The sequence below is a fragment of the Temnothorax nylanderi genome, unplaced genomic scaffold (genome assembly GCF_030848795.1).
Source record: "Temnothorax nylanderi isolate EJ_2023f unplaced genomic scaffold, tnyl_v1.0 TNYL_tig0029_pilon, whole genome shotgun sequence".
NCBI classification, from domain to species: Eukaryota; Metazoa; Arthropoda; class Insecta; order Hymenoptera; family Formicidae; genus Temnothorax; species Temnothorax nylanderi.
The window spans coordinates 603,463-624,759 of NW_027249091.1; the positions used below are offsets into that span (position 1 = coordinate 603,463).

Consider the following 21,297-nt stretch of genomic DNA (forward strand, 5'->3'; position numbering starts at 1 on the left):
AATTCCCGATTACTTGAAATGAATGAACGCCATATCTGCGACGATCGACAAGTAGCCGTCGCCTCGATTCACAAGTCGCTAGCTGCGTTATGTGATCGCGTAATTATATAATTTATAATTCGTTCACTTATTGTTCGTAAGGATATCGTGCCTGATGTCTCCGTCTCGTAGTACTCGACGCGGCTGCGTCTCGAGATATCTGGTATAAGGGCTATCGCACACAAAATTGCATGGGCTGCATTTGCACAGCATAAGACCGTCAAACCAATGAGCATCCAGCATAAAGTCGCCATATTAATTTACATAAGATAAATGCTCATTGGTCTAGACGGTCTTGTGCTATGCATATGCAGCTATGCCTTTTTGTACGCGATGACCTTAATACGACACACGGAACGCCTCTTCTCGCGTCGCTGCCTGCGCCGGCTCGAGCCTCACCGCGAGAATAACAACAAGGTAAACGTTTGTATACCAAAAAAAAAAAAACCCAAACACCGAGCGCCGAGCGCTGTGTAACTGCCAAGATGCGTCTCGCCACGAAATATTTCACGCAATATAAAATACTATGCTTCGTTCTATCAAATCATTTTAAGTCGTAACATTAAATCCAAAGTGTTACGCGATCCGAATACGAGCATTAAACGAGCGATTATCGAGCGTGAGTATTACAATGAAAAGCAATTTACAACTCCCTATCTTTTGAAGTGAATAAACCGCGCAGGATACTTGCGATGATCGACAACAGCCACCGTCTCGATGCATTCATACGTCGTCAATTGCGGGATTTAAGTAATCGCGTAAGCTACACTCGCTAATGACTCGTAGAAAACGATCGCGCGTTCGAGCGTCTCTCGGTATCTGTAATGTGACGATACGCGCAGCATCTCGCGTCGCTATCTGTCGAGTCTATGCCGCGAGATAACAACAGGTGTACCCAGTCAGGATTAATTAGTCGAATCGAAGTCGGTTTGATATCGGTGCGTCGCTGAATACTGATTGATATTTTTGTCATCTTCGATCTCGTCATAGTTATTTTTATGTTAATTGTGCAATTGTGAATATTTCTATTAGATTTCTATTGTCTTTCGATCAGTTCTATATCGAATTGATGCAAAATCAAAAAAGAATTGAGGGAGGAGCCAAAAGACAATGGAAATCTAATAGAAATATTCACAATTATTCAATTAACATAAAAACAATGATAATGAGATTAAAGATGCCAAAAATATCAACCGGTATTCGACAGCGATCGTTCATCGACGCATCGATATCAAATCGACGTCGATCCGACTAATCATTTACTAATCAGGACACAATAGCGCATTATATGAATACAAACGCTAAGCACCGATCGTCGGCGTCGTGTGATAGCTAAGCTCCACGAAATATTCAGTGCAATATGAAGTAATATAAATTTAGTTTTACTTATTTTATTTATTTGATACAACATGAAATGAATGAAATAAATACATATGCTATTTTTTGTGTTTCAAATTACTTTCAATGAGAGTGCGTTATTTAATTGACATATGTGTTTGTTGTTATCAAAGCAGAATTTAACGCTATGGCACAAATTATTTTATTTAATAAGGATTGGAATAGTTGGTTAATTCCTGTGTGTTTAAAAGGTATTGCTAAATCCAATACTTGTTTGATGAATAAAAGTTGCGTTTACTTTGACCGAAAAGATATATTTATATAAATTAATTTTTTATTTCCATAATTATTTCATTTCGCAAATAAATGTTTTTAAATTTCTGATTATATTTTTAAATTAAAATTATTAAAACTATTTAAATATTCTACCACTTTCTGGGTAATTTTTTAATCTAATACGTCTTCACGAGAGACATTAAATTTAAAACGAGATGAAAAAATTCAACAGCAATAAAGAAAAACTTCTCATCTAGATGATGAAACGAAGGAGGACGATTCCACGCGATGCAGAAGGAGGAAGTAAAAACAGACAGTCGCTAACGACCCGCGACCACCGCGATTCTATGTTCGCGTCCGTAAAAACGCGAGAAGCCGTTCTACTTTGCGATTAAACTCAGTGCTGCTTCTGCTCTCGCAGGTGAACCTCGAACGGCGGCCTCCGCGCTCTCGATGCAGCAGCTCGGACTGACGTACATGTGTGGTACGAGTGCGATCTGTTTATTGCCTTCTCGGCATATCGGTTCCGTCTCGCCGAGACCTCGACGTCGTTGAGCTTGTCCACTCATAGGGAAATAAAGATCTTTTACGCAAAAATGTTATGCGCATTCTTTGCAGATTAGCTTTGCCTCCCCTCAAACTGGAGCTACGCTCGTAAAGGAATAGCGCGCGTTCGCGTATTACGAACGATATCTTTCGAGAATTTAAAAGCATTGTACGTCAAAAGTGTTAACGACGTCGCATTCGCATTGTTGATAATATTAAAATTCATGTACAATATTGCTCGTGCAATGTTTGGCTCGATACACGTTTGGATTACTATAAAAAAAATATAGAGCAGCTTATAGTTACAACTCGAGGTACCCTCAAGAGAAAAATATTTATTCCGATTTATTCGAAGAATTCATGGATGAAGAGAAATGCAAGGACAAAATCGTTTCGTCAAAATCCGACCGCGATTCCGCGACAACCAGGCGACTGGCTGTTTTCGTCGTTTTTTTGTTGTCTCGCTCGGCGAGTATCGGTATAGAAAAGAGAGCGAAATGTGAAATCCGGAACGCGCGCCGCGGCGCCACGCAATGCTCCGCGTATCGCTTCTTGGAAATAATTAACTGTCCGCGATAAAGTGTCTTAGGTTAATGAAACATCCTTTTGTGCGCGCGCCATGAAGGAACGCCTTCATAAGCAAGCGGCGACATCCAACGCAGCACGGCAAATGACTTATTAGCAAAGTGACTTCGGAGCCGCATCGCGCCGCGCCGCGCCGCGCTGCGCCGCAACGCTCGCCGGCCGCAAAAGAGGACAACAAAATCGGCTGGTTATTAACCGCCGGTTGTCCGTCTTCGGACGACGGCGCGATGACGACTACCGGCGCGGAGCAGAGCGGCTCTCTCGACCGATTCGTGCCTGGCATCTGGTAGCCAGTGTACATGTTCAGAGAGAACACACTGTGTGTATGTCCAGGGACGGCGGCCCGCGCACGCAAGGCACGGCTAAAAGCAAATCGGAGAGCGCGAGTACTTAGCGAGGACTTAAATACCGACCGCACGGAAGGCGTCACGTCGAGAGATTCCTGGTCCATGAGAATATCCCGTGATCGAAAGAAAGGAAAAAGGCTCGAGACCGTATTTCGAAAATATTTCAACGTAGAAATAACTATAAAATATCTCCGAAATATATTTTTGCGTGTATGATGTTAAAGTTTTATATTATTTACCAGTATAATATTGCCACTTTTTAATGTGATTTGAAATTACTTGTTTGTTATGAAGAAAAACCGTTACGGGCGCATGTGTTCCACGGTTAATTGATATTAATTAACCATGAGTCTTTTTTATCGTTTTAAAATTGATCGTGCATCAAATCAATATTTTCAGAAAAATTCGTGATCGACAACTCGCGGCTAGCTCGTCGAGGAGGCAAGAAACCGGCCCTGTGATCGAAGACGGTCAGTCGGTACCGGTCCGGAACCCATTCAGGTGGTGGATGGCGGTTTACGGTAAGGTCCCCGAGAAGATTGCTTATTAGGGAAGGCGCGAAGCTATGGAATAGAAAGGCCAGTGACAATTTGATAAATTGAGCTTTTTGTCGTCACGACTCCGTCGTCGTTAAGGCCGGCACCGATGAAATTATTGCGTTTTTTGTCCGTCACCGGTCGAATAACTAATAACGAGACGCATACCGTCTTATTTTGCGACCGAGCGCGTTACGCCATAAGAATTCTCCCTCGTCTCATCTTTCTAGTCACATCCCAAAAGAGCACAGCATTTTTTAAGATTTTTTAAATCAAAGTCTATATGTATAAATAATTACGTAATATTTATAAAACAAATCGTTGGATTTTATATGCGAAACGCGTGAATTATAACAAGATAAAGTAGAAAAGAAAACAAAGAAGGAAACCGAAAAAAAATCGGTTCTCGAAGTAATCGAAAGTCGAAAGAGGATGCGGATGTTTTCTCATTTAACGATAGAGGTAGTGTACGACATTCAATAAGCATCTCGTAAAGCGCGCTCAACAAATCTTACGGACATTTTATTGGCGCATAAATTAAGGTATCCGAGAAAGAAACTTCGTAGCATGCGGGAGCTCTAAACGTCGAATCTGCATTTCTCTAGCACCAATACACTACCTGAAGTATACGTCGCGTAATGAATTCGTAGGAGATACCATTATGCAAAACGTCTCGTGCCGATACGGATAAGCAATGCAGATCGAATGCGTGCTAGAAAATAATGCCATCTTGATGATGTTCTTATTAACAAAAAATTCAGTTGCTGTTTGACTGACAAAGTATCTATATATAGCCCTACAACAAGCATAAACTGCTGTTTTTACCGGATTACATTTGTGGTATAGGAATGTGATACCGTTAGTGCGAATAATATCTTCATTTTAATGATATTCAGCTTTGTCATGCATGTATAAAAAGCGAAGATATTGTGTTCATAAAAACAATATTAATTTTTTTTTATGAAATAAGAGTATTCCTTAATACTCTCGTGTAAACGAGCCTATAATTTCGTGCAACGGCTATCGTGCTGACTGCCATTATCGCATCTGTTAAATGAAAACGCGTTTACAAGACGGGATCAAAGACACCTCGTGATAATGAAATCCATCTTAGAATGGCCAGCGGCGAATCCGATAAGTTGTTCGCGATCGCCACGCAAGGCGCTAGTTTATGCGCATTTACGTCGCGCGCGCGCGAGACAGAGAGCAAGAGAAAGAGAAAGAGGAAAAAAGCATGTATGAAGTAATCGATGTATGTGCTATGTATACGTATACCGACGCGTGCGTGCAGTCACTGCGCTCAATTGACGTTCGCGCTAATTTTAGAGCGCGCCGCGGCACCCGCGAGCGAGATTAATCCCGTGGACGCGGTGAATTAAGGCCGATCCGTATCTTAAGGACAGACCGAGTTCGGCATGAAGGGCACGACGAGACTGCGCGAGTGCCAACGATCTAATTAAACGGCCGTGCAATTAGATTTTGCCCCGCGGTCATCCCAGTTTAACAACCGATGCATTAGATACGCACACGGTACGACAAGTGAACGTGCAAAACCTACGTTGTGCTTCATACATCTTACTTTGAGATTTTCGCGTCAATCGTGACAAGATATCGTTAGTCAGTCGTTTATTTCGAGCCGGTTTCTTGCTGCAATCGGTCAATCGTTGCTCGATTCTTGTTATTTATTACATGACTAATTGTTGTCGTTGAATAAGCGACTTATCGCAAGGAAGATGCTTCCTAAGATGGTTCCAACCTTTATCAATTATTATCAACATTTGATTATATTAAGAAAATTTTTCATAGTTATAGCAAACCGGTTTCTTACGCGATCAATATTTAATTGGTATTTCCGCTATTTACTTATTGGTTAATTGCTGCCTTATATATATAACATTTCACTTACATATCGACTAATGTTATCCAGTTAAATAAAATTAATTGTAATTAAATACCAGGACATGATCAGTAATCAATCGATATTCAATAAGTAATCAGTAAAATTAGTTTCAAAGTTTTATACTATTAAATCAAGCGATTAACAAAATTTTAATACAAAATCCATAATCGCAAAGATCCTAATACCATGAAACATTTATTGACTATGAAAGCAATATATGGAAGGTATAGTGAGTGGTAGCTCCATTCTCGCGATTTAACGGCATCGATATCTCGCTAAAAATATCGCATTCGAAACCGCGCCCGTAACCCCGCCGCGCCGCGATAAATTCGTTACCCTTTCGGATAAGATACATTTTTATTCACGTATGGCCGTGCGCGTAGATAAAATGTTTCCGAAGCGCATTGCGGTATCTCTTATATACCGGTTGCATTTAGACGCTCGATTTAACTGAAATGCGAGCACGCGTAATAAAGAATAACTCGCAAGCTCTTGTATCCAGAAAAGTGAATACCGTATCATATCGCTCGTGATAAAAGTAAGAAGAATAAATTCTCTCTTCCGCGATTAACGCGCTAATCAGGATCTAATATGTTGGCAATCCCGCCTACTTATGAAGTTACATAACAGAAAAATAGAGAGTTCCGGGCAACAACACTTGCGATACGCACATAAAACACTGCACCATTTCTACCGGAGATCGGAACTGGATTACCATGGCAGTTATGTTATCCAAATCAAACGTGGTGGTCGAGGGTTAAGGTTCGCCGCGTGCTTCGAATTTCGACGAGCAACCGCGCACGCACAAAGAGAAAACGAGAGACAGGAAGGGGAAGAGAGAGAGAGAGAGAGAGAGAAGAGAGAGAGAGAATATCTCTCTTGATCCTCCGAAATAAAATCACTGCGCGTTATCGCCGTTAACGATCCGGATAGAATATCGAGGATCGCGTAACCGCGCGCCAGGTACCTCTGCACGGTCGCAATTTGCAGTAACTGTTTCTCGGAACGGAACAATTTTTTTTTTTACAAACGCACATTTATTAGCGCGACCGTGCGCGTCGATATGGAGCGCGCGGAAAATACATAGTAACGTTCGCAGATAATACCACGCTGCCTTACGACTCTGCCGACGAGCGACTACAATGAGAATAAATGGGGCAGCAGTGGCTGCGGATAGCTCATGAGAGAAATAAAAATAGGCCTGAGCGATCGCTGTTTCAGCGCGTCGTAAACCTACGCGAACGAGGAGAAATAAACTCCGAAATGACATCTCCCGCGAGCTCGCATGCATGCATTCGCTGTCAGTCTTAAAATCGGATATTTTACAGAAACTTTGGAAAATATTAAAAAATACAAAATTGCATATATTGCATAAAAAGTTGATCTTCGAGAAGTGCGCTATCAAAATATTACTAATTTTTAACAGTATTCTCTCTAAATTTGAGTTTTACTCGCGAGTTGTTTTACAATATTTTTACTAGCTATTTGTTGCATCTAAGCCAATATCATTAAATGTGCTGCAATTATTTCATAGGTTTCAATGGCTAATTAATCCTAGACAAAATTATTTTCGATACGGTACGTGCGTCCAAACATTACACATCGTGACTTATACACGCCCGTGGGCCGATACAAATTGCCTCCACCGCCCACTCGAGTGCCGTCTTTAATCGCGGCGACCAGATCGATCATTCGGCGCGACTACTCACGATCCCGCGCGATAATTAATATCCGGGCGTCGCGATTTACATGACGTGCGGATAACAATCATAGCGCAAAAGAAGGAGGAGGAGGAAGTGCTGGAAACCCGACCCAGGCCCTCTCGACGCATTCATAGAGGGTAAGGGTACACTGTCCGCGAGTCCCGGACGCGTGCCTTTATTAAATATTGCGTCTAAATGACTCCGTAACGGTCGACGAGACGCATCGTCCGCGCTAACGAGCGCCACGACAGCGCTCTAACGAGGTGCTCGTCTCGCCCACGCGGTTTTCAGGGTTTCAGACCACGCCAATAGCGGCGTCGCCGAACGACTCCCACGGTGTAGCATCGACGTGGCACCGCACCACTTTTCCACGAAACACACGCAATACCGTTGTGACAAAACTGTAAATTGAATATCGATCGTGTTCCGTGTCGAATCCGTAACTTACACGACCGGCACGTCTGTGCCGTGTCGCCGATCGTTAAGCCCATGCGCCTCCCAGCTCGGAAATGAGTTCCGGCAACCTGGGTGACTGGGTAACGCGAGGACGGAACCGTCGATGGGATAGTTCGGTGTCAATATCGTGACGTTGAGGGTAATACGGAGAGTGGTGCGCATAAAACCGGCCCCAAACAGTTTATTGTAACTGTATTTTGCGTTTAGGGCCGATTTTATGTACACCGCCCTGTAGTAAAACAATAAACAGTAAGTCCTGATATATGTATATGGAGCAGTGATGCAATTTTAACTTCCATATATTACTTAAAAAATCTTGTCAATAGTCCTTTAATCTCTACACTGCACTCGTAATAAACAGGCGTTAAAAAACGAGAAATGTATATATGTATTCATTCTTCTTAACATACGATGTTGTAGCGAAAAAAGTTGTCGCGATTTTAAAATCGCGCAAAAAAGCGCGAGGTTCGTAGATGCTCGGGGTCAACGGGGCAGATACGTCACGTGGCACTAGTTCATGACGAAGGAGACAAAATCACGGCAGGTAAGCATGCAGGAGAGTATCGTTTCGTGCTAAACGCGTATTTCAGTTGTCGGTGTCACTTGTCGGCACGCTATCGCGACAAAGTACTAGGTTCGCGGTGGAAATTATTTCGCTCCGTGACCGATGACGAACGCGATTGGATCGAACATATACGAATGACAATTCGACCTCGTCCGAAGGCTATGAAACTCGCCGCCACCGTTCACACGCGTGAGACAAACATATCCGTAATTTTATACAAAATTGCCGCTTATTATGCGTTATTACCAGTCGAGAGAACAGTCGTACTTCTCAATTAACCAGCGTTGCTTTTTGTCGGGCAGCAAAACTTCGCCCTACATAAGTCGTCGTTACGCGATCGCAAGATGCGCAAAAAAATCGAATTTAATCACTTATTTTGAATAACGCGACACTGACGACGCGTACCTATATACGCGGGGATACGCTTGCGTTACGATTTTACGCACAACTCGCGCAGTTTGCAACGGCATAAAGTTGCGGTCAAATAAATTAATAACAATCATAGTCGAGAATAATCGACGCCATTAACGATATTGTGCATTAATTAAAATCGCCAACGAGCGAATGAGTATCGCTTACCGTGCATATTATCGGCATTTAACTATTATTGAGTGATTTAATAATCGACTAAATTTTAAAATAATTGTTAACAATTCATACTCATCAATCTACTGAGACCATTATTGCTTTTCTATAAATATGATTTTTTTTCAAAAGATAAAATATCTTTTTCTCTGTACTTATCATTGTTATCGTTACATTTCTCTTCTTTCAAGATTTTTAAATTTTTATGTAATCGCTGTTATCTTTAATACCTTTAGCTTGATTGTCATTATTGACTTTATTAATTTTTCATATCTTTTCAAATTAATCAGACACTATACACATTTTCCAAAAATTTTTGGCTATAAATATACACTAATTCTGACTTGCCACAAGTTTCCAATATGTTGGATTCGGTCACTTGTAAGATTTGTATACTGGCAAGACAACAGTCGCACAATTATCACGGTCTAGTTGGCAGAATCAAATTGCGAATGATCAAACGTGTCACTCACTGTGCATATCGTTGGCGTCTGTCCATGGACTTTGTTGCTGTTGGAAGGAAGCTCCGGCCCTTTCGGAGCATCCAGATGCGTCCGAGATGGCAGAGGCGACGAAGTAGGAACGTTACTCGAATTTGGAACGTGACTCGTCGGTAGCGGCGTGCCAAGCGAAAGATCTGGGCGGAAAAACCACGTGGGCCACTGTAACACAAAAGTTGATATTATTCAAGACATTTGATATTATTCGCTTTGCCTACATAATCCCCATTAGTTTCGATAACAAATTGTTGCCCTATGAATGTGTCTATTTTTTCTTGATTACAGATACTTACAATTAGGTGAATTTGTTGTATTGCATATTTTAAACTATAGCAACAAAACAAGAATTTGAATGGACATTATCTTTTATAATTTACAACTTTATAGTAAAATATCTTGATGTTAAACGGGATTAATATAATATAACATATACGTACATATTTATTTAAAAAATATATATTTAAAAAAGTAATATATGTATATATCAGTTATGTATATTTTTTATTCTGTACACAATTTTTAAATGTATTTTATCGTCCAAAGTGAGTTCCTAAAAGAGATTACCGTCAATATAAATTTCTGTTCACGTGGTACTTAAAGATTAATTTATGGCCGGTATTTCTCTCTCTTTTTATCGCTTATCGCTTCCGACCGCGCGCGGCAACTTTATCTTTGACGCGAAAGGAATAACGATGTGACGAGACGACACGGTCGATCTTATCGGAATCGTCCCGTAGGTGATAAAATCAGCTAACTGCACGAACCAAAACAGAAAAAAAGTCACCCGTATCTGTCAACGCAAAATTCGTTACGCTAACGAATATTTCCTTAAAACCACGTATACATATTGACGCAAGCAATAGGGAATAAGTTATAAGCATTGAATATTATAATCAATATTCTAAGTCACCGCTTATGATTCATATTGTTTTAAAGTAAAATGCTCTTGTCGTGCAAGGATATGCAAGTTCACTTGTCATATCTGAATTTTGTTTAAATTCGTACACATATCTAATTAATTTATTTCGTATATAACATCTAAAACGTGATACTTTTTAACTTCTTTGCTGGGTAATTTTTTAATTTCTTTGCATAGTACTTATTTTGTAGCAGTGGCAATCATATGCCGATCTACGTATACGTCAACTTAAATAAGTATGCGGTCTGGCAAACTGTATCAAGATATTAAATCTTATTTATCTGATAGTCATCTATAATCGAATAATAAGCTGAATTATACGTTAGGTAATTAATAAGATTAGATATGGGCAAAGATATTTATTTCTAGCATAGATATGTATGATGATAAACATCACAGAAATGTTATTTCAAAAATGTAGTTATAAAAAGATCTATTTATATATTTTAAAAAGTTACTGTTACGTGGCTAAAATAATCATTTTCTAAAAATTTATGGTTATAACGAATGAAACGTAATCCCGACTGCTGTAAACATTTAAACCGAGAGTCGGGTACAATAGGAGGGTTAATAAACGAGCTCATCCATTTCATCGCTCATTACTGCGTGATGTGCACGGGACCTAAAAGCCTCTCTGCTGTTTCGGATAAAGGTCCCACTATGTGAGCGGTGCATTGGAGTGTCGCCGCGACTGAATATGAGCGCAGCTCCCTAAGATAGATGACATAAGCCCCTGACCCTGTAAGAAGCGCACTCGCCGAGCGCGAGGTCGTCGCGCGTGTGGTCCATTGAAAGTGTTTCTTGTGGAGGAACCGGGCCCGCTAAGAGAGAAGAGGCTCGGGAAGAGAAAAGGAGCCTTCTCTCGCTGCGTGCTCGCGCGGCGGCGCGTCCCGTTCACCGCGGTACGCGGTAAGGACTTTTTGATCGTCCTCGACGGAGCCGGTGAGGCTGCGACACGAATTCCACGCGATTAATCGTGGCCGCGTGCGCGATTCGACCCGCCCCGTAAGCTCCGTAAAAACAACTCCGTTACCAGACTTTTACGCTCGTCGCAGTGCGTATTCTTGATTTTTTTCTCACATTCCTTTATTGCTCGACCATCGCGAAAATAAATAAGCAATTTGTAAAATATAAGAGACCCCACCAGAAAGATTTCGCCCCAATCTTTCGGTGCATCGAAATCGAATTTATCCACCGCTAGCGCGTGCCAATACGGCCTTTTCTGCGTCGAACTTCCGTTTATATGTATACCGTGGAAAATCTTACATCACGCCATTGCCGTAACGTGCGTTTTAGTTATTTTCGTGCCCGAAGGCTTAGCATCAGCACCATCAGGCACTATTGGTCACGACGCAGTGTAGAAAGTCAGTAACCGGTGGAAGGGACACGGGCAGGGGAGGAGAAAAACGATTTCAGGGTGGTCTGGCGAATGTCTCTTGTCGTTGGCTCGCGGGAGTTAACGCCAAAACCGAAATAACAAACTCCTAAAGCCCGTGAGTTAGCGCGCTACTTCGCGTCGAGGTTCCGACGCTAGTGATATTTTCTGTTTACCGTAACGGCAATTCGCACGCCGCGGAAATAGTTCGACATCGATGGACTCGACATGGACGACATGAATTCTAACTCTCTCCAAACTAGAGCAGTCAAACTTCAAAAGTAATTTATAATTCCGACGTTTGTGATAATTCTAGCAAATACGATCTCTTTTCCTCAATACTTCTTAATTTTGTGTTATCATTATTGCACATTTAAATAAATAGAAATATTAGTTGCTTTTTAGAGACATTTTCGTTTAAGAGTTAACAAATTTTAATTTACATCTCTTAAATACTACAATATATTTTATATCGCAAATCAGCATCTTATAACAGATATTTGAGCCAAGATTCTTCTTTAGAAAATAAAGATAAATTGCAAATTTTTGATAGAAGTTGTGATTAATAGTAGTCCCAAACATTAAAGCCGAGATGTATTTTATCCGGGCGTATGATGCGAAGTATTATCACCATTTTTTTCCGCACTAGCATGAGAGCAACAACGGTATTCGCGCGAGGAAGCCGCGTGTAATATCGGGCGAACTATTTTTATACGAGGCACGGGATGTGCTCTCGAAAAACGCGGCGTGGTATTCTCCAAATTCCACGCTAGCGAATCATCGTTCTGACCGGCCATGCGCTATAATATACATCCGTTCGAATATTCCGTTTTCAGACGAGAATATCGGATAAAAAAATTTCGTCGTCACGGAAGTTACTGTCGATGGCTGAAACAAATCGATAAGATTATATTTTTTCTGATAGTAAGAGAAACTGTGTAAACTTATATATAAATTTTATATAATTTAAAATATATAAATTGCACTTCAGCTTATAGAGGCAGTCCTAGAAATTAATACATTATGTTAGTCTGTTTCATTTTAGTCTGCGAGTGTTTTTAATATAAGATAATGTATAACTAACACTATTATACGTATTCCATAAAAAGTATTCCGTGCGCGAAGAGTTAAGCTTGTCAATGAAAGCGTTTATGAGGTATTATACGATCAAAGATCCCGCTCGATCCCGCGCAGAAGCCTGAAGACGTTTTGTACAGCGGACAAAAAAGTCCCCGCAGTCACGAAATGTCACATGTTCGATCCGTGACAAGAAGCGTGACTCGAGTCGACTCTCTCTCTCTCTCTAATCGTCAGGAATTCCTCGTAAATCGAGGAAGGGACGCGCGCGTCTCGCAAGAAATCAGGATTCCTTAGGCACGTCTTATCCATGAACAAACGGTTTTTAGAAAGAATATATTATGCAATGCTAAAAGATGAAGTTATGCTAATTCAAGTTCACGTTACAGCAAAGTTATAAAGTAGAAAAACAGAACAAATTGAGTAATTACCATATTACGGCTGGTAATATAATATAATATGATATAAATCTCGTAGATAAATTTACTAATTAAACTCACTATGAACTTATTCCTAATTTCTATTTCAATTCCGCGCAATATAAACGACATTCGAGTGACGCGAAACTTTTTGCGGTTACCACTTAGGATGATTTCCGAATATTTTTCTTTTGCACCGCTAAAGTGAAATAAACATCGTTGTATATGCGTGCGTTTTCTTCCGCCGCCAAAACCACGAAATAGCCGAATCGTATAAACTCCAATAAATCTGGAATAACTGTAATGATGTATTTGTCGGTTGTGTTGTCACGCGATTAGATATTTATCCATAATGCTTGACTTTTTTTACAAAAAGTAAAGCTATCACTGTATACTTGTCTGTACAATTATCTATTAATGAAATATTTATTGATTACAGTGATTGCAGATTCTCATTTAGTAATGCAAAAATTCGTATATGTAAGGTCACGCGCATTGAAAAGCCTTGCACGGCAATTTATCAGAATTTCACGCGAGCCACACGCCGCGAAAGCATCGCTTTGCGATTTTCCACGGTTACATTGGTTACACGGAAAGTGACATTATTCCCGTTGCGTCGGGTGGCGGAGGCTCGAAATTTCCAGACCCCGGAGGCTGCGTCTCGTGTAATAACGAAGTGAGGATGGCCCAGCGAGAGGAACACGAGCCAAACACCGCTTCATTAACGAGCGGCCTGGAAGAAAGCCGACCGACTGCGTGTATCTATGCGTTTAACGCGTGTAATATACAGGCATGTTGCGCATATATTACGCTACATGTGGCGTAATATACGAACACACGCGCGCGACCTCCCCGTGGACAATAACGACGACGACGACGGTCGTGCGGGTAATTGCCGCCATTAGGACGTTGTACCGCAAATGACTAAATAACGAATTTATGCTTTCCTGAAATCCTCGTAGAGACTCTCGTAGGGCAAGAACGTGACCGCTAATGGAACGTCCACGTTTTAAGTTATGGGAATTAACAATCCCCGACTCTAATCGCTTGTTTATTTCGATAGAATTTCAATTGATGAGATTTCATTCGAGATTTATCAAAACGTTATATGAAGCGTCTTGTAATGTATTTCGAAAACGAGTGGTAGGTACTTCTCAAAAGTCTCATACATTTTATAGGACATATCAAAGAAACCGGGTAACTTCCGCAAAGTATCTCACCTCTTGTTTCAACGGGTACGGTAAATCTCAATATCGAGCAGCGTTTACTCGGATGAGCAACGTGGCGTAATACGCGGTAGCCCGGAGGAAATCTCTCAGCGCTATACTCGATACTTTGAAGCGGTTTGCGCCAGGGATAAGTGAAAATTACGGTAGCCCCCCCTTGGGCGAGGAGTGTTATCTGTCATTACGACAGCGGTGGTGCTGTTTTATCGTTACAACAACGTTCGGCCGTTTCGGGATGCGCCGCAGTGGGGCCTAATCGCGCGTTTCACCGAACATTGCACTTACGTCAGCGCAATCCGGCGACGGGTATCAATTTCCTAGGCGACACGCTACCGCGAGCGCGCCGCGGGATAACCCGTGCCGTAAAAGCGCCGGGAAGTTCAAGCCTCGTGTTCGACCTATGCAAATCCGACGGCTATATGTATTTATGCGCGCTCATCCTCGACCTCCGGCGCGCGCGAGACGAGCCTCCGAAAGCGAACGAGCGAGCGAGCGAGCGAACGATCGATCCCCTCCGGACACCGATAATGTCGTTGGTATCTCCGCGGCCATAAAAAAAGTTATAATCCTAATTTATAACAGATTATATTATGTAATCACACATAAAATGCATATATAATAAAAAAGTAACACAATATAGATGAATAAAAGTAACACAATATGATATAGATGAATAAAATTAATTCAATATGATTGGCTTATTAATAGACTTAACCATAAATTTAATTTAAGGCCAATAATGATATATTGGGCATTCACACACAAGAGTGATTCGGTCTTTAAATATCTTATTCTATCCATATTAACGAGCTACAATGCTTTAATCCTCGGAATAATAGCAATGTAATACTTTGCAATTTATATTTACTTTTTTATAATTTTCTTCCAAAATACCTTCGATCAAACATTTTCCTTCTTTTAGATAACTTATGAAGAAACTTCAATAAAGACTATCTATCTATATGATATTCAAATTAAAATAAATCGAAATCATTTTTCTGCCATTTCAGTTCATGTAAAATTCATTGAGAGATCATATATCCAAGAGATTAACTCTCTATGTGCAGTGACAAGAAGACTACGTCGAGCACTCTTCCAAAAAAAGTCCAGTCTATAATTAAATCGCGCACACGCAACAACGCGTCACACTCGCGCGTTTAACGAGCTCAAGTTTAACTCTGCAATCCGCGTGTGCCGACGTGCGTTCATTTAATTAAAGCGGCGATTGTCGCTTAAACGCGCAGTTCCCGCGGCGGCGGTGGCGCGGCCGGGGAAAAAGCGCGCGACGACTAAACGGCCGGCTAACTACTCTAATCTGATGGAGTCCATGCTCAGACGGTGTGACATCGGCGTGTCATGTCACAGTCTCGTGACTTCGCCGAGCGACACCCGCACGACACAGGCCGCCTGGGGGGGCCGCGGGACCCGGTGGATCGCGCAATCCGCGCATCAAAGCCCCGACACGCGTGCGACACGCTATGTGCCGCCCACTTCGTGTCCCGTAATTGCCAGCGACAAAACGATCGGCGCGGCGCGGCGTGGCGCGCGCGCGCGGCATAACGTGACGACAAAACGCGTTCCGTCATGCCACCGGCAGAGATAAATAGAGAGAGAGAAGGAGAGGGGCAGGGAGAGGGTGAGAGAGAAAGAGAAGAGCGGGCGCGTCATGCCGATGAATTAAATCGCGGAGCGACGGCAGAGAAACGGTCGCGGAATTCCGTGCGTCACGTTTCATTACGTTCGCGAAGTCTGAGGACAATTTACGCCCGGCAAAAAGCCGCTCCGCACTCTCGTCGGAATTACTCCGGAGTTTCTGTCGCTTATTCCACTTTCTTCCTCCATTATCATCTCATGGCGCGTCTTCCCGTATTCCGCATTTTAATCCTTGAAGATCACGCTTCTTGTACTTCACGTTATGTATCTGATGTACACTGACCGGCAGGAATGCCTGGACATTTCAATATGCATATGACATATATGTATATATATATGTATATGTATATGTATATGTATATGTATATGCATATGTATATATGTATTATGTCCCAGGCAGTCCTGCCGGTAGATTGTACGTCATCTTCGTTTCGTTGTTTTTTTTTAAATCTTTTATCTATATCTAAAAAGAAACAATTGAATTTCGATTTTAATTGATCACTATTTTAATATCGAGTTCTAAAAGCTAATTAACATCACGTAAACGCCGCGCAGATTCTGATATCTTCCCAAAATTGTAGAAGAGAGTACATCGAATTATATGTATGTGCCGAGTAAATACAATTTCTGACAAATGTACTCGTTATCTCGTTTAATTGATTCTTTACTGACTGTGCATGTAATTAAATACAACTAATTAAATTTTATATGTACATAGGGATGAAATATACGTGTCGATACTAGTCCGCGTGATAATCGTCGTGACATTCAGTGCGTCAAGATACGACTAACGCGTTGTTACTCGACGATGAATTTTTCACGCAATAAATGTGCCGCGACATACGTATATAGACATATGTTTTATCTTACGTACACGGAGAGAATTTTCTCTTAAAATTTACCCTGAAATCATGGTAGTTATGGGACAACATGTACCACCAAGAATTTTATGCGAGCTATTCTGATTAATATCCACCATAATAAAAGATATTAATATCTATTACATTAAAATATAAAATATGTTTGATTAATTTTACTAAAATATATCTAGGAAATTTCAATAATTTTTCAAAATTTACCAATCTGCTTGGTAATTTTTATCATGTTGTTTGTAAAATGTCTTTTGTATATTTTAAAAATTCCTTGGTTGCCAAGTTGTCCCAAGTTTGTAGTGAATTTAAGGGTAAAATATAACAAAAAATTCTTTCCGTGTACGTATATCGGTTCAACGCGCGATTACGCCAACGTCTCCACGCGGATCCGCGTTCAAACGCAGTTGCTCGCGGGAAAAGACGCCAGAAAATAGACAGGTTGACGCGTCTCGCCGCGTAACATTGTAATTACTATCATACAGCGCAACTTACGGCAAGCGTATGAGAGAATACTTAAGCGTCAACGTGTCGATCGCGCTTCGCCTCGTCACCTGTGCAAGAACCGCGATCGGAGTAAATACTCGCCTCTCCGCGCGGTGAATCATAATGGATTCGCGCGCCGCGTCGTAGAGAAGTCCTCGCGAAAACCACTCGACCGATTTTGCACTAATACAAGTAGTAGAAACGAGAACTCGTGAAACGTGGACTTATGCAACAGCAATTACGTCTTACTCCGGTTATTAATCGTAATCAAGTAGAGTTTCTATATCTTCCTCAGCGACGGAAAATACATTTGTATACAATACATGTATGTAAATTATATGCATACACATGTGATATATATTCTGCAAAACTATTCGCTATAAAATAGTTGGTTTTGCAACGTTACGTTGTCACTTAGATTTTTTCTTGTCGTTTCTTTTACTTTTCTTCCCCTCTTTCCCCCATTTTGTATACTCTCTTTCCGAAGGTTTTTCTTTTATTGTAGACAAGTGTCTATTTTTTTTCTTTTTTTTTTCTTTATCAAAGAATAAAGGATATTTTCTTTGTCAGCATTTCATGGAACTGACTCGAAATTTGCTAGAACTCCTCACTAATAAATTTTTCCAGGCGACTGATTATACACATTTAGCGTTAAACCGAGAAAATGCGTCGTGTTCTAAAGCGACCGCCCTACACGCGTAATTGCAGGTCGCCATTTTTCTGAAAGAAAGGAGGGGCTGCGAAGACTGACTCCTCTCGACCTATCGACTAAAGGTGCATTACACCGTCCCTTCGGTCGTCGCGTAGCGGTGCTTTAAATAAGAAATACGCTAATGTCGTAGCGCGAGCAAGGAAACGCCGATGGCAACGGTAATTCGCGGCAGGGAAAAGTCGTTGGCGTTTCTCCCTCGTGCACGCGTCTTTATTTGCTATTTTATGCAGAACGTGTTCCATACGTGCCGCACTACGCGTGTCGTGCAAGGCAGTTCCAAACCGTTTAAGAAGGGAACCACGTGCGTTTATTCGTATGTTCGTATTCTAGACATGACGTTGAAGGAAATGGCGCTGGAAGAATCCTTCGTTCCATATTAAATTTTTGGAATAACAGTATATAAGAGCACAGGACGCAATATATAAGCAATAATAAGCTCAGGAAACCCTTAAGAAATACATGTGGAACAAATTTGTGAAAAAGCCGCGGCTCAAGGATATGTGTTTAACGCGAGATAAGATATTTACGCTTCTCTCTCTCTCTCTCTCTCTCTCTCTCTCTCTCTCTCTCTCTCTCTCTCTTTCCAAGCGTATACCCGATAACTAATTGCAAGCGCATACCGAGTGGGCGTGTACGACGCGCATGCATCTCGTGTAACGAACACCGAGGACGATCCTTTGCGACGTCGCTCCTGCCGTTTTTAAAGATGTCAGCCGCCGGTTCCCCGGTCTCAATTAATTGCGCGCACGAATTATGCGCGCGGGACAATGCTATCGGGAATCTCGCGAAACCCCTGTGGGGCACGACGCGACCACACGCAGCACGCATTAATTCCTCTATTACGGGCATTGTGGGCCCGCGTGTATCTACCTACCAGACGTACGCGCCGGGTTATTGCGTACACCGCGTATACGCCCACGAACATGATATCGGATATCCGAATCCGCGATCGTTATTGCAATCTTGACGAGTTGTCTCCTCGTCGTTATTACGAAGAATTAAAAATTGAAAAAAAAAATGAAAAGTTTCCTCAAAGACAAAAAATTATTTACCTGCAAAAAGTATCGAAGTAATTATTATTTTTTTTTGCGTGCGAATATATACCTATTTGCCGCGTTTCTGCGAGAGAAAGAAATAATTACGACGCGGCAACACAATGCGGCGCGCGTTACCGAGCCGAGCAGTGACCGGTACACTGCAATTCGGCCATTATTGCGGGAGTCATTTTACGACACAATGGTGGAAAATCCGCCCGTAACTCGTTCTAATGGCGATATTACAAGCGGCCGCGGTCCATCATGAATAACACCGCGGCAACAATGTTGTCGAATATCGAACCGATGCGACGTCATTGTAACCTCGCCGCTAACGAGCCGGCCTCATTGTTATCTCATCGAGTTTCCCGATAACCAATGTGATCTCAATAGGCGCGCACTATCCTCAAAACTCCGTTTCGTCGATTCCGCGGGCAAGGGCGGCTGAATCAATTCGGCACGTATTAACGAACGTCGAAATTCTCGATGCAAGAGGCAACGTGTACCGAGAACAAAATACATTTTACCTATGCGAATGTTTGCGACTCGCAATTTGACGTTTGTAATCATTAATCTTCGCGTTTCCGCGTTACTCATAATTAATCTGCAAAAAATCCTCGAGACTGGCCTTCTCGTCTACAATGTGCTCAAGTAAGCTAAATTTCAAACTTACCAACTCGCAATTTAACAATTTCGATCTTGCAATTTGACAATTTGGTCGAGCACTGCATATTACTACTCTCTGCGAGATCAGCCTTCGTGTTCGCGAGATGTGGACGACGCGCGATCGTGCAAATGCTGACTACCTGTTGAGAGACTACCGCGAGCGGAGAAGAAGCGCAAACGCAGGGAGAACGGCAGAAGAGAACCAACCCAATTAAAGCGCCGAACGCGTCCTAATTAACTCCTCAATTACACGGTTCCCCTCTGATTTCGGGCAAACAAAGAAGGCGGGCCAGTTACCGAAGAGCAGGGTCACCAAAGAGTATATTTCCCTGCCACCCTCGACAAACCTCTCCCCTTCCTCTTGGACCTTACGCTTCGTGGCTTGCCGTGTTCTACCCCACTGATACCTTTCCGTACGTTAGCCCCCTTCGTCCCCTTTCCCGTTCCCCGTCCCCCTGAGGCTCTAGGTACACATTATAATTGCGCATATTAAAATGGCGTCACGACTGCGCCAGCCAGCCAGCCAGCCATCCATCCATCCATCTAGCCAGCCGGCAAGTCAGCCATCTTTAATCAATAATGGAGCATCAGGGACCATGACAACAGATACCCTTTCCCGGGGTTTCCGTCTCGTGGACCTCTCCCCCTTCCTCAGCTTCTACCCTTAGGCAAGGGTTGGCAGTCTTCCTCCTCGAGTTCGGATACGGCCGCGTCGTGTTACGTTCCTCAACCCATCTCACCCCTTCTCGTCCGCCAACCCTGAAAGTCCGTGTAACTTGACAAAATAATCCCGTCTCGAATGTCCTCCGTAGAGAGAACGTACACGTCCTCGATTCGGTACATTGTTAAAAGTCACAAGATTTGTTTCTCCGCCAAGTACAAAATATTTCCTTTTTTCCGATATCACGAATGCGATCTTTCCAAAGAGACTCCTTCCTTTGAGAAAGCAACAATGAATTATCCGCCCACCTCTTCCGACTCCCGTTGCAGACTTTCCCACAGAAGAAGAACGCTCGATTATTTGCTGGACGAGAAGGAGGCAGTCGACGAATTAACTTTGCGGAAAATCGTCGCAATGGAGGAAGAAGGGTCGGTCGCCACATTTCGCGTGCGAGAAAAAAAAACATGCAGGACGGCCTTCGCCATGAAATATTGAATCACCGGTAACAGTTGTTGATTCTGTCGTATTACCGTAATAGAGGAATGTAAATACTTACGTGAGTAGGGGGACACACGGGTCCGCGCGCAGCGCAGGTCGGCCGATCGTGGAGCGAAGAACCCCGATGCGGTGGAGAGGAGCTTTCCAAGCGGAACGATGCACGGCGGGCACGTGCGAAACGTACACGCGTTTCCTCGCACGCACCGTAGTCGTACGCACCAACCGATCTCTATATCTATAAACATATATATGTGCGCACACGTGTGTCGCGTGCTGCGCTCTTGCGTGCTCACGGCCATCGATCGACCGTCAAGAGCCATACGCAC

General features: G+C 42.4%; 1 protein-coding gene across 2 annotated transcripts in view; it reads right to left on the reverse strand.

The window, feature by feature from the left end:
• Positions 1 to 21,297, reverse strand: part of LOC139770392 (uncharacterized) — a 240,621-nt gene that overhangs the window by 205,965 nt on the left and 13,359 nt on the right. For both annotated transcript variants that reach the window (XM_071702299.1, XM_071702300.1), the window contains exon 2: positions 9,350 to 9,538. In XM_071702299.1, the coding sequence (XP_071558400.1) occupies positions 9,350 to 9,538 (189 nt within the window). The remainder of the gene's footprint in view (positions 1 to 9,349; positions 9,539 to 21,297) is intronic.